This window comes from Microtus oregoni, unplaced genomic scaffold, assembly GCF_018167655.1.
Source record: "Microtus oregoni isolate MIOR12 unplaced genomic scaffold, Mior012 000014F_ref0000157, whole genome shotgun sequence".
Lineage (NCBI taxonomy): Eukaryota > Metazoa > Chordata > Mammalia > Rodentia > Cricetidae > Microtus > Microtus oregoni.
The window spans coordinates 47,622,149-47,637,094 of NW_024543073.1; the positions used below are offsets into that span (position 1 = coordinate 47,622,149).

A 14,946-nucleotide genomic window follows, 5' to 3' on the forward strand; every position below is an offset into this window, starting at 1 on the left:
AGAGGCAGGCAGATGAACAAGAGTTCAAGACCAACCTCAAACGACACAGAGAAACCCTGTCATGGAAAACCAAAGAGAAAAAAGTCTAGACTACAAAATTATTTTAATTGTTCATTATTATATCAATATATTTAAGTCTCTGTAAACTAAAAAAAAAAACAAAAACAAAAATCAAGCCACACCAAAAGAAATCTCAACCACATTTACATCTTTTCTTTCCCATTCCTCCCTCTTTTTGAGACAGGGTCTTGCTATATGCACAGCCCAGACAGGTCCTCAGCTCACTGCAGCCTTTCGAGTGCTGGGAGGACAGGTGTTTGCCACTAAGCCTAGTTTTAAAATTCTTTCCTCATGAAGAAGACTGCTTAGTGACAGGAAATTAGACTTTCTGTATAGTAGGTTTTAGAGCAATATATCTGCAGGGATGGGAAGCAGAAGATGAGATAAGTGTGCTCGGTATTTAGGCAGGACCCCTGAGGACTGGTAGATGTCTTATCCTGGGTAAGACATGACAATAATTCCAGCAGTTCAAAAGACCCATTATAGTGTGTAGTTTAAAGAACATTATCATGGAGTTAATATGCACATATTACAGATACTCACTTGTGTATGAGCCAAAAAGGCAAAAAGATGTTGTAATTTTTTCATTAATGAATTACACCCATTTAGATTTAAAGATAACACTTGTCTTCTGAAACTGAAAAAGAACAAAATATGTTATACATATACACATGCACTTTTTACAAGAAAAGCTAAAAGGAAACTGGTTTGGGAATTATTAGCCTCAGTTACCTGACTTACAGGGTGGCCTTTAGCTAATATTTACATTTAATGTAATACACATGTAATATTGTGAAGGAGGACAATAAATGGATGGACTATATGCTATTTCGAGACAGGGTTTCTCTGTGTAGCCCAAGTTGTCCTACAATTTTCTTTGTAGACCAGGCTGGACCTCCTGAACTCAGAGAGATCCCCCTGCTTCTGCCTCCTGAGTGTTGGGATTAAAGGTGTGCACTGCCTCCTGGCTTTTATTCTTCCTCTTCTTCTTCTTTTTTTAAATAAAAGTAAATCTTGAACATAAAAGAAGTATGATGCAAGCCACGTTTGGTGGCATATACCTGTAAAGCATCATTCAGTAGGCAAAGGGGAAATATGAGTTGAAGCCAGTCTGGCTACCGAGTGAGTTCCAGGCTAACACTGGAAGAAGGGAGGGAGAGGGTGAGTTTACTCAAACAAATAAAACAAGAGTCTAAAAGAAGAAACACACACACAAAAGGGACAAATTATTCCAAAAATAGTATAGAAATAATTGGTTAAACATCAGAAAAAAAAATCACTTCAAAGTAAAAAGGGATTTTTTTTTGTGGGGCTAAACTCTAGACAATACAAAAATTAAAACAAAAATATGTAATAAAATACTATAAATTTGAATTGCATGACTGGAAGAAAGCAAACACCACAGGATTATCATACAGAATTTATACAAATTGACATGAAGTAAACAAAACATCAACAGAAAGACATACACAGAAAATAATAGCTCATTCATTTCATTCTGCTCTGAGTAAAGGGGAAAATTCCACAAAGGTCAGCAATGTTCACATAGAAACACAAGGACTAACTAACTGCGAGCAGGCTGTGCACATGTAGTGCGTAATCCTCAGAGACTGATGCGGGAGGATCAGGAGTTTGAGGTCAGGCTGGGCAAGACCCTATCTTTTCTAAAAATAAGAAAACAAGAATGACGTTTGCCAAATTGTGAAAAATTTAAGACCAATTAAATCAAGTGCTGTCAGAGGTTTAAGGTCACAGGTACAATCATATACTGTCCATAAGGTCAAATCTGGCTGAGGAGATGGCCAGTGGGAAAGGTGAAGACCTCAGCTCACATCTGCAGCTCTCATGTGAAAGACGGGCAAGATGTTTCTCTCCCATATCCCAACACTGTGGGCTAAAGACAAGCAGATTCTGGGAGCCTGCTGCCAGTCAGTCCCGCTGCAGCAGGGAGCCCCAGGTTCCATGAGTGCCATGAGGTGAAGAAGCAATTAAGGAGACATCTGGACTCCACATGCGTCTGCAGGGTGAACAATCCTCATCTGACCCCTACAGTGTTTAAGGGAGAGTAATTTGGCATGTCGTAGTCAAAGAAAACCTTATCTGCACATGGTTAGAGAAATGTCCGCTATGAACAAAACTATCTGATGGTCAGCAAAAAAGTATAGGTAAGGGGATGTCAGGCTAGCAAGATGGTTCAGTGGGAAGGTACTTTTGCCACACAAGTCTGGAGATCTGAGTTCCAGTCCTGGAACCCATGACTAAAGGTGGAAGGAGAAAGTGGACTCCTTCTGGTTTCTCCATGCATGTCACGACATGCATACATGTTCCCATCCCACATTAACAAATACATTTAAAGCAAAAACATATAAATAAAAACTATGTCCTACTCACTCAGAGTAACAGATCTGTATTGCTCTCACATAGAAAAGTTCTTAAGTGCTAAAATTTCAACAAGATTCTCTCAACATGTGTGTGGACACATACTAATCATATGTAACTGTTTTTGTATTAGATAATTATAGAAAAATAATCTGGAGCAATGCACATAGCTGACATTTTTGAGAATGTATGCACTTGGTTTTTATGAGGGTATGTTTTTAAAACCATGAATAAGAATTCATGCATTCCTTAAGAGTTCTTCCTGTTCTGAGATACCACCACAATGCTTTCTAGTTACAGTTGCTTTTGGTCCCTACTTTGCATAGTAGGAGATGGCTGGCAAGGTGACCTCTGGTGGTGAGATGTGGATTCTTCAGTCTTAGATCTAATGCCACCTGTGTCTAAGAGTACACCTTTATTTAAAACAACAACAAAAGTTACCAAATACAAACCAACCAACAACAAAACCTAATGAAACCCTACCGGGTTCTTATAATCAGGGACAAACACAGAAACCTAAAGCTAAGCCCCCTAAGAGCCTGATGCCTCCAGGTGGGTGTTAACATCTCCCATCTTGGAGTCAGCTTAACTCTATTGACACTAAGAGAAAAATACATTTTTTTTTTAAAAGGAAAAGTTGACTATAATGTTCCTCATCTATGTCAAAAAAAAAATTACAGATTTATAATAGTCAAACTTAAGGTCATGTTAGTTAGGTTTTCTAGATAGACTGATATATTTTAGATAGACAGGCATCTTCAAACCCTTCAAAGACCTATAGAATATGCATTTAATGTTTTAATAACTTAGAATTCTTTTGGTGTGAGACACATCTGCTCCTGGAAGCACCGATCTACTTCTGAGAGCAGGATGGGTACTGAAGACACTCCATATGGAGTTTGTTTTCTTCTTGCCAAAAACTGGCCCGAGCAATAGACCAAATGGTTTGTAATTAATATTAAGCCTCTGAGTGATTATTTTAAAAGTGGCTGTGGAACTGGGTGGGACAGAAAAACCTCCGTTTACAAACAACCTAAGCTTTCATAATTAATAAGAGGTCTCTGTGGTATTACTTGGGAGCTGGCTATCAGGACAGAGAAAGTCTTTTTACAGGCAATGTCAACATTCATGCCACTTTCATGGGAGGGGTGATTCTTGCCTTCTCAGCATGTATTCATTTCTAGTTAAGTCAGAACACTCACAAGTAAACTTACTCTGTAGCCATAAACAATGCTTGTAAAACACTGTTCATGTAACATGTGTTTCCCAGGTTAATAAGACCAGTTTTCCCAGTTTCAGATTTTCCAGAAAGTCTAGACAAGCAAGACGCCAAAGCATTGGATTGAGAAGTCCAGGCACTTTGATTGAGAATCAACTTAATCTTCTCTTCACTGGGTTTAGGAAAATCCTAGGTCATAATGAAAAAGAAAAAATAAGTTTAAAAGTAAAGTAAAAGCTATGTTTCAAATTAAGAAGCTAATACCATAATAAGGATTTTCCCCACTGACATTTAAGCTTTTTTTGCTCTCACTCATTTTGTATATTACTGACAGCATTCGGTCAGCCCTAAGAAAATTAAATTATATTTTGGGGTGCCAGCTAATTTTGATGGTCAGCTTGACTGAATTAAAAACAAGGAGGAGTTAATCAGGTACACTTCTGGGTATGTGCATGATGGTGTCTCTAGACTGGCTTAACTGAGGGGACAGACTCACCTTGAATGTGGGCTATGCTATCCCAGGGCCCAGGACTAAATAACACAAAAGGAAAAGGAAAAAGCTAGCTGAGTGCTGATATTCACCTTTCTCTGCTTCCTGCTCTTCTCGGGGTGGATGACCCTCGAATTATAGCTGAGAGCTGCTCTTGCTACCATGATCCCTACAGTGATGAAGTAGGCCCTCAGAATGAAAGTCAAAAGAATCCGTCCTCCTTTACGTGGCTTCTTGACATTAAGCTCATCACAAGCAGAACAGTAATAGACATGGGAAACAAATGTCTTCTAAAATCTTAAGGAGGTTTATTTATTTATTTATTTGAGACAAAATCTGAATCTGTAGCCCAAGCTTGGCTTGAACTCACAATAATCCTCTTGCCTCAGTATCCCAAGTGTTGAGATCACAAACATGAGATAACATGCTTGTCTTAAAATACTTTAAAGTTAGCCAGGCGGTGGTGGCGCACGCCTTTAATCCCAGCACACGGGAGGCAGAGGCAGGCGGATCTCTGTGAGTTCGAGGCCAGCCTGGTTTACAAGAGCTAGTTCCAGGACAGGAACCAAAAGCTACAGAGAAACCCTGTCTCGAAAATCCAAAAAAAAAAAAAAAAAAATACTTTAAAGTTGAAGGAACAAGAAATTCAAATCACATGTCAGTTACTTGTATCCAAAGTCTGGTTCACTGCTCACTTAGTAGTACTCAGGACTAACCCTAGAAATGAGGGCCTAGAGTAGGAGTGACAAGTCAGGTTAGCATAAGGACCTCAGACTATGAAAAGTAAAACTCAATCTCATGTTTTGCCACCTAGAAAATCACCACTACAGCCAAGTAGTACTGCACACCTTTAATCCCAGCATTTGGGAGGCAGAGGCAGGCAGATCTCTGAGTTCAAGACCAGACTGGTCTACAGAGCGAGTTCCAGGACAGCCAGGTCTATACAGAAAAACCCCGTTTTGAAAAACAAAAACAAAACAAAACAAAAAATTAAAAAAAAAAAGAAAAGGAAAACACTATGACATAGCCTTCTTCTTTAGTAACAAAGTAAATAATGTAGTAAGCAGAAAATGAAATAGAAATTGAAGTGTAAATGACTTCACACTCAAATAGAGCAATGGGCAATAAGAACCCTAGAAAATCACTTATGCTTAAATGATTAGCTTTTCTAGACTGAGATTACCATCTAATGCTCACACTACAGAAATCTAACACTTCGACATAGCATTTTAAGACGCCCCTCCCCACCCCTTTCTTTTGTCTGTTGGCAGCTGGTAGAAATACTTTCCTTAGCCTGAGAGCTCCTTTGGAGATGCACTGAAAAACTGAAGAGTGTCAGTCAACAAAATGGCAGCAATGAGGGCAGACAGTAATGACCTATCACGTCCGTGGCAAAACTTCCGTATGTAATCTACTTCTGAGAGGGCAGGGTCATACCAGCACCACAGAGGCCTAATAGCATTTTGTTTTAGACTCAGTCCTTAGTCTGAATTAGCTGGATATAAAAATATTCTTAATATCCCTTACACATATGGGTAGTAAGGCAATGTGGTCTGTATATTGTATTTCCAACATTAATATCACGATTAGAATTGGTATTTAGTAACTTCTGATTAAGCCTGACTGAATTAAGTTTTTCAATTCTTTGACGATACTCTGATTTTCTAGTCAACCATTTTGCAATACAGACAGAAGCAACACTTTCTTGAACCTGCCATTTATTGAATTTGAAAAACAAGGTAAACAAATATAGACATTCACAAAGTCTACAACACAAAAGAAAACCAAAATAGAGAGGGAGCCAGTCAAGTATTTCCTTGATTCCAAGATCGATTTAACTGTTCAACATTTCTGATACTGAGATGCAAAACTGAAATATGTACACATTCAATGTAACATACTGTCACTAGCCAGTTCCTTTAACAGCTTTATAAATTTAAAGGAACATATTTTACTTGATGGCACCACAGAGCTAAGAAACGTGCCTACTGATTTAGAATGGTGGTGTCAAAAAAGAATGAAATCATTTTTTTTTCTAATTCATTTTTTTTTTTCATTTTACGTACTAGCTCTAGTTCCTAGTTTCCACTCCTTCCTCCCCTCCCACCCTCCACCTTTCCCCATCCCACCCCCATTCACTCCCTTGGGGAGTCAACTATGTCTGGTATACCAAGTTAAGGCAGGACCAAGCCTTTCTGCCCTGTATCAAGGCTGAGCAAGTGAAATCACCACCTTAAAAGCAGCTCATTATATAAAATAATACATTTGCCAGACTGGTCCGTTACAGTGTGTGCAGCTCACAGGACTGGTACACAGCCATCATACCTTTACTGCCTCCAGAATAGGTTCGTAGAGATCTGGAAATCCGGAGTAGTGATACATCATACAGTGCACCAACTCCGTTACCTGCACTAAGAAGGCTGTGCTAGAAGGCAGGCCATCACTTCTGAAGGAGTGAACCAAGTTCACTACATGAGGAACAATCTGAAGAGAAAAGAGAAGCATTCTGTTCACACAAGCTGACAGCACATCCCCAGCATACAGACAGAACGCAATGGTTATATGATTAGCATATACTTTTCTGTATGTTTAGTCATGTTTTTCTTAATGAAGTCACATAATTGTAATCATGTTAAAAATGTATTATTTATATGTATGTGTCTGGAATCACTGTCTCCCACATGTGTATAGGTGCCTATAGAGAACAGAGGATGGGTAGAATTCTCCTGCAGCTGGAGTTACAGGTGGCTGTCAGCTACTCGGCTCCTCTGGCGAGCACTGTTAACTGTTGAACCATTTTTCCAGCTCCTGTAATCTCATTTAATACTCTTCTCCCTCCGCTCAGCATAAAGTGTATGTCACCAAGCCCAAAAACCTATGGAACCTCCACGGTGGAACTCACTGTCAAATTGTCCTGATTTCCACACATACATTATAACACAGACATATAGACACAAACATACACATATCATAAATAAATAATAATAAAAGGGCCTGTGAGTTGCCTTTGTAGGTTAAGGTGTTTACTAACAAGCTTGAGGACCAGAGTTCAGTCCCCAGAACCCATATGGTAGAAAAAGAGAACCAACCTCCATAAATTGTCTTTTGACCTCTGTAACGTGTGTCATGGTATGTATACAATCCACCTAAAATACCAACTAGGTGTAATATAGAAGCTTCAGTCATTGTTGCATTTAAAAATGCCATCAGTTGAAAAATGTTATGGTTATTCTATTGACTAGATAATTTTTTTAAAAACTGTTTTGGGGTACTAAGGCTCATGCCTCACCTTTTTATGCCAGACAAGTGCTCTACTATCCGAGTAACAACCACAACCCAACCAGATTATTTAACAGAACATTAAAAATCCCAACCTGGAATCAGTGAAAGAGCTCCATCTAGTGTAAGTTTGAGTTTAAAATTTTCAGTTGAAAAAATTACATATTTTGCATAGCAATGTGAACTCCAAGAAAGTCTCTGAAATAACTTACATATGTAACTAAAATTGTGGTCAGATATCAGGATTATATTGTTTGATAAGCACATGAATGATACCTTAGATTAAACAGAATCCTTATTTACAAACAGCTGCTCCAAAAATAAAGCCAATCAAAAACATCTACTATTTTTAAGAAACTGGAAATAAAAATTGGAAAAATTTAAATGCTCATTATTTATAAAAATCTTGAAAATATTTAATATTGATAACCAGTACAATAATGATCTTTCATTTAAAATCAGTCTAAAAGCCAACTCATACAAAGATTTAAGACAATATAATCAAAAAAGAAACATTTTATTTTACAGAAATGACTATTATTATGATAGAACGCTTTTCAATTTTTAATTATTAATAATTATTAAACTAATTATTAATCACAATCTGATATTACATATGTATAACTTCTGAAACCTTAGTGTCTCAGGTTCCGTATGCAGAACATCACCGCAGCCCCAAATCAGTACTAAGAACAGCTGGTACTGGCCCAGTCAGCAGTCAGATTCTTCAGTCAACAGTAATATCTGCCCTGCACTGTCTGGATTTATTCTGTTAAACGCATTAAATCATAGGGTAGCTTTTATGCCACCTTCTTTAAACTCAATTCTATGACAGTTACTGATAAGGTCAAACTAGTTTTAAATTTATGATTTTAAAATTTAACTTTTTATTAACTGAAATTGTTCTTAAGGCAATTCAAACATATATAAACATTCTAATTATTCTCATTCCACACCCTCTCTCTTCCTAAAAAAGTTTTAGTTTATGTATTTGGGTGTTTTCCCTGCATGTACGCTCATGTACCACATGCATCCCTGGCCTGGTGCCCACAGGGTGTCAGATGCCCTGGAACTGGAGTTATAGATAGTTTTAAGTCCTATGTGGGTGCTGGGAATTAAACCTAGGTCCACTGGAAGACAAGAAAAAGATCTTGTCTTTTTCTATTTCCCATGTAGATTAAATCTTCGTAAGTCTCTCTTAGTGTCCTCATTGTTGTCTAAGTTCTCTGGAATTGAATTGTGGTTTGTAGGCTGGCTTTCTTTGCTTTATGTTTAAAAACCACCTATGAGTGAGTACATGTGATAATTGTCTTTCTGTGTCTGGATTACCTCACTCAAAATAATTTTTTCTAGCTCCATCCATGTTCCTGCAAAATTCAAGCTGTTGTTATTTTTTCTGCTGTGTAGTACTCCATTGTGTAAATGTACCACATTTTCCTTATCCATTCTTCGATCAACGGACATTTAGGTTGTTTGCAGGTTCTGGCTATGACAAATAAAGCTGCTATGAACATAGTTGAGCACATGTCCTTGTGGTACGATTGAGCATCCTTTGGATATACACCCAAAAGTGGTATTACTGGGTCTTGAGGAAGATTGTTTCCCAATTTTATGAGAAATTGCCACACTAACATCCAAAGGAGCTGTACCAGCTTGCATTCCCACCAGCTATGCAAAAGTGTTCCCTTTTCCCCATAACCTCTCCAGCATAAGTTGTCATCAGTGTTTTTGATCTTGGCCATTCTTACAGGTGTAAGCATTTCTCTGATGACTAAGGATGCTGAACATTTCCTAGGGACTCCTGCATCTTAAAGGAGTGCTCTATCACTGAGAATATCCCCAGCCCTCATCTCTGCATTTCTAAACACAACTCAGTGATAAGTCTGTAAAAATCTGTTACTTTCTTGCTAGATTAGTCTAAAATCCAAAATTACTTTAAAGTATTTCTTTACAAGTGAAGAGAGAAAGATGAAAGCTAAGAATTTAAAAAAAAAATGAATTTCATAGTTTCAATTCTTCCAAAGCTCTTCTAGTGCAGATTTGGTCTTTAAAACCAGGTTACAGTTTTGTGTCCTATGACCTCCTAAATGGTCACTCGTCACCTGCGTGGAAATAAGACAGTCCTTCACACCAACACAGACTGCCACACAAGCAGGCTGCTGCCTTCTCTTTCATTTTATGTAGATGAATTTTTTGCCTGCATGTATGTACATATGTGTACATACTCCGGAGGTCAGATTTCTTGGAATAGGGGTTCTAGGTGTTTGTGAGTCATTATGTGGGTGCTGGGAACTCAACCTGGGTTGTTCAACAAGTGTTCTTAACCACTTAGCCATCTCTCTAGCCCCCCTAAAGTTAGATTTTTTTGAACATGTCAATTTGAATGCCTTTAAAAATTACTGTAAGACTCATTAAACACAATTGCTACTTGAGGAATACATATGACATGTTTAATTACTAACTACATTTTTTTGTTTCTCCATTTTAACTATGCATCACAGATCGGTTTAAAATGTGCTTGGATTTCTAAACACAAGATGTAATGCATGACTGATGATGCTCATCCCAGCTCCCGCTCACACTCACCCACGCACAAACCCTTCACTGAATCACGTGGAGTCACTGCTGATTTAACTACCACACACTTCACTACTAGATCGCCAAGATGTTTGTAGTTGAACTTTGTAGAGTACTTACACAGTATTAAGTTTCGATTTTCAGGCTTTACTAAGTCAGATCAAAAATTTTCAATTTCAAATCTAGATATTTCTTAAATAGGATGATTTAAAACTAGTTTAATTCAAAAGCTAAAATTTCAAAGTAAAAAATTTGTTATTTTAACTCACTTTTTTCAGAAATGGGAGAAAAAAAATACAAAAGGTAAGGAAGTACTTTTTTTTTTTTAAACAAATTGCAAGGAAAAGAATAGGGCCGAGTGGTGGTGGCATACAACCTGTAATTCCTAGCACTAGGGAGGCAGAGGCAGGTGGATCTCTGTGAGTTTGAACTAGGACAGCCAAGGTTGTTAAACAGAGAAACTGTGTCTCAAAACAACAACAATAAAAAAAATAGGTTTATAGCAGGGCCTAAGTGATCACCTAGAAATTAAGGAATGGCGTCAATGTAGAAGGCAATGTGCAATAGTTCATTTCCCAGAACTCCGAAAAGAACCCTTTTCTCAGAGGGCCTGCACATGAAGACAGCGACAGATGTTTTCTCTGCTAAAGCATTTTGTTTATATGCCTACTAAAGTAGCTCAAAATTGAGATTCATCTGATAAACTAAGAGTCTTATGGTTTCACCATCAATTTCACTACAACGAGAACCAGAAACTACAGAAAGCACTCATCCAGAATATCAAATGAAATGACTTATTGCCACGGTTTCCTTAAAACAAAGCTTGTGGGTTTCCCCCAAAGGAAGAGGCCCTGTGCAGCCTGTGTGAGGCGGCGGTACTGCGGTTCCTTAGCTAAGCACAGCCAGGAGGAATGAAGTCTGCATTTCTGCATGACTTCTCTGACTTGTCAGGGTGCATTAGGGTCCCTAAGGTGGTGCATGCTGCTGCTGAGTTTCTACTCTTGTAAAACATGAGCAGACCTTGGAGAATGCAGATAACCACCTGAAAGTCTCCTGAAGCGGACAGATCCCCAAAACATGTTGTCACTCCTCGTCTGCAGTAACTGACAGCTGCAATCAGATCAAAGCCAGCAAGCAGCTGCTTCCGGGTGGCAGGTACAATTGTGACTACTGTTAAAGATGGCGTCAGTGGATGGAGGACTCAACTCTTTTCGTGCTTTCCAGTGCCACCACCAGCACTGATGCCACACCGATCCTGCACTGTTGATGTGTAAAGGCCCCTGCATCGATAGCTCCCTGTGCAGCAGCAACTTCCAGTTGCGGGTGATGGCTCTGAGTGGGCCAGTTTTGGTGAAGCACAAAACTTTGTGAAAATATACTCTTTGCCAGAATATTCTACAAACTCAATTTGTTAAAAATTTATAGTTACATGAAATACTATAAAGCTAACCTATAGTCTTTCCATTATAATGTGAGTTTGACAAGTATTTAGAGAGCTTGTGTCATACTTACCAAATGGAATGCCTCTGGAGAATGCTGAAAACTAAGCAGCATATGAGAGAGAACCGCAAGAGCACCAGGTCTCACAAGAGGAAACCAAAGTCGATTAAAAACCTGCAGAATGAGAGAGTATTCTCAGAGTTCACAGGAAAAGCACTAGCCTTCCCTCGCTGATAGTCATGTATGTGAGTCTCCCTCTTTCTTTAAAGCCCTATCCTAACACATTATTAGACCTTGCGGGAGAGAAAGGAAGTACAATAGGACTGAAGTCAAAGAGAATGTAACGATCTAAACAATTCTCAAAACTCCCCCATTAAGTGAAAATATGTCCAGATATGTCAATAAGCATATTTACTATGGAGTCACTATTCATTCAGCTTACTCCATCAATAGTACTGAGTAGCTATGATTGTTTGGCACTGTTCCAGGTACTGTAGGTCATATATGAGTTATAGTTAGAGGAAATTAACTAGATAACAAAAAGTAATAAGCATAGATACATGCTAAAAATATGAAGTAGAACACAGTGACCAGGAAACATTGGGTAGCAAAGGAGCTTGTCATTTTATAGAGGTTAAAAATGCCCCAGGAAAAAGGCAACATCTGAGTGGAAACTGAAGGGACATCAGCTTCAGACACTTAGGACAAGAACATTTATAAACTAGGGCAGACAGTACTGCAAAGGCCCTAGGTTCTCCAGACTGGTGTGTCAGACCACAGAGGATAATGTCACTGGAAGTGAGAAATGGGATAAGAAAGGACAGCAAATGGAGCTCTTGTGCAACATTTATAAGGAACCAAAAGCAGGAGCAAGGAAGTTACTGAAATCAGTGCTACAAGAGATGATGGCAACTTTGGACCAAGGTATAACAGTGATGTAATTGGCTAAAACTGGTAGTAGGATTCTGGGTTATTATTTAAAGGCAGTTAGAATTTGTAGGACAGTGATTGAGTCAATAAAGAGAGGTGACGGTTGCATCAAAGACTAGGGCCTAAGAGAGGGGGAGCTATTTGAGATAGTTATCTATGAAGAGGCAGAGGACCAGTTTGGGAGGAAAAAAATCAGAAGACTGTGGATAAGGTGAGTTTAATATTTCTGAGTATAGATAGATAGGCTACTCACTTCTTGAGTTAGTTAACACCCATGTCTTTGGAATATAGTTTAGCTTTCTCTTGCTGCAATAAAAACCTTTTTGGGGAAAAAAAACAACCTCACTTCAAAACACCCCCTCCCTGCAAAAAGAGAAAAGAAGAAAATAAAGAGAACGATCTGAGTGTAGATAACCAAATAAATGTGTGGTGGTTTGAATGAGAATGGCCCCAAAGGCTTAGCCACCAGGGAGTGAAACTGCTTGAGAAGGATTAGGAAAATTAAGAAGTGTGGTCTTGCTGGAGGAAGAATGTTACTGGGGGTGGGCGCTGAGGTTTCAAAGCCCATGCCAGGCCCAGTGTTTTTCCCTTTCTCCTTCTCTCTCTCTGCCTGCAGATCAGGATATTAAGCTCTCAGCTACTGTTCCAGAGCCATGCTTGTTTGCTTCCCACCTTGATGACCATGAACTAACTCTCTGAAACTATAAGCAAGCCTCACTTAAGTGCTTTCATTTATACGAGTTTTTCTTGGTCATGGTGTCTCTTCATAGCAACAGAACAGTAGCTAAGACAAAATGGATATGGAATTCAAGGGCAAACAATGAAATGAAATATAAATCTGTCAGTCATAAAGTTGGACACTTTATTTAAAGCCATAGAGCACCCATGATTACTGCATGGTGCAGAACACTGAAGCATGAATTAAGAGAGAAAGTGGGCCAAAGAAAGTTAGGAGACTGATATCCCAGCAAAAGACAAGAGACAAGAGAGCACAGTGTCCTGGGAATTAAGTAAAGAAAGTGTTTTAATGAGGGAGTGATTTGGCTCAGGATGTGGATCGGATGGAAGTTGCTTAACTTTGATCCCTAGCACCGTGGAAAAACCAAAACCCCAAACAAAAAATGTGGTGATCAATTGTGTCTTGGGTTTAGCAAAACATGAAGTAGAATCTCAGAAGGCAATTAGGTAGAGCACAGTGCTAGAAGTTTGATGATTTGGACTTAAGAGTTCATGGGAGCCGAGCATAGTGCTAAATTCCTATAACCTTTCTATGTGTGTGGCTACGGCAGGAGGATTGTGAGTTGGATGTCAGTCTGACCTCTGTAGTGAGACAGTCTCAGAGAAGCAGAAGATAAAAACACCACCAAAATCATTAACAACAACAAACAACAACCCGGAAAAGCAAACAAAAAAGGGCTAGTAGGTGGATTGTTTTCACATTAAAAAGTTTGAACACAGCAAACTAATTTCAACTGACTATTCCCTACATGGCAATGGCTTTTGCCCCCTAAAACCTATTTAAAACAAACCCAAACTAGGAACACGCTCGGAAGTCTATGCATTCCGATGGGCTGATCCACTTCGACTTACCAGTTCTATTTTCAGCAAAGTAACGTCTATTAAAATAGTAAACTTCTGAACAGCTGCCAGTCCTTTCAGGAGAGCAATTACCCAGGTATCCACATGCTGAGCCAAGGGCCAAGATAGCCAGTCAATCATTCTAAAAAGTGAAGGAAGACATAATTATCAGTACTTCAAATATTTTCAACATCATTCAGGAATAGCAAGAGTTACAACTGATACCCATTCACTTTGTAATTCAAACTGTGGCCTGTCTTCAAGCACTTTCCAGTCTTGTAAGCTGACAGTTTCTTTATTCAATGTATTCCCACGAAAGACTTTATTATAAATGACTATTTCTCATAACTGTCAAGTTTCAAATGAACACTATATAGGAATATATATATATATATATATATCACTCGTTCAATAGTAACTGTTATAAGGAGTTTAAAATCAGACATCTGAACTAAGATGCACGAATATCAACTAAGATTTTGCTTCTTGCTAAGTAGTGTAATGTGAAACATACCATTAAAGCGCCTACATTCTGAATCATGGTGCAAGTGTCTCTACCTCTTTCAAAATTCTACACACAATGACAACAAGGAGAACCACCAATCATAAAAAACACTGTGTAAATATTCTAATGACCTGATTTTCTATTATTGCGTATTTCCTTATATCAAGTCAGTTCAACAGGAAAAAAATGAAGTAATGCGGCCTTTTGTCTAAAGCTAGATATATAGCACACTAAAGACTAGTTCAACTCTTTGGAAAGTAGTCAGGCTATGTAATTGATATAACTGATGAAGTAATCTATTTAGATGGATTAGATACTAATAAAGAGTGAAAAAAAACTTTACAGGTTTCTAGAGTCAAAATAACTGGTTTAAAAATCTCAATTAGTTGACAGAATCTAAACACCTTATTTTCTCTTCCTTAGTTTCTTATCTCTAGGTTATAAATATGCTTATTTACAGGGCTGTTCTGAAGATTAAATGAATGAATA

At 38.4% G+C, this 14,946-nt stretch overlaps 1 protein-coding gene across 1 annotated transcript in view; it reads right to left on the minus strand.

Annotated features, from left to right (window-relative positions):
* Usp38 (ubiquitin specific peptidase 38) overlaps positions 1-14,946 on the minus strand; it is a 32,559-nt gene that overhangs the window by 10,141 nt on the left and 7,472 nt on the right. Inside the window, exons 3-7 of the mRNA XM_041663447.1 lie at positions 13,965-14,094; positions 11,517-11,618; positions 6,474-6,632; positions 3,654-3,847; positions 604-697 (exon numbers count right to left, since the gene is read on the minus strand). Of these exons, the coding sequence (XP_041519381.1) occupies positions 604-697; positions 3,654-3,847; positions 6,474-6,632; positions 11,517-11,618; positions 13,965-14,094 (679 nt within the window). The remainder of the gene's footprint in view (positions 1-603; positions 698-3,653; positions 3,848-6,473; positions 6,633-11,516; positions 11,619-13,964; positions 14,095-14,946) is intronic.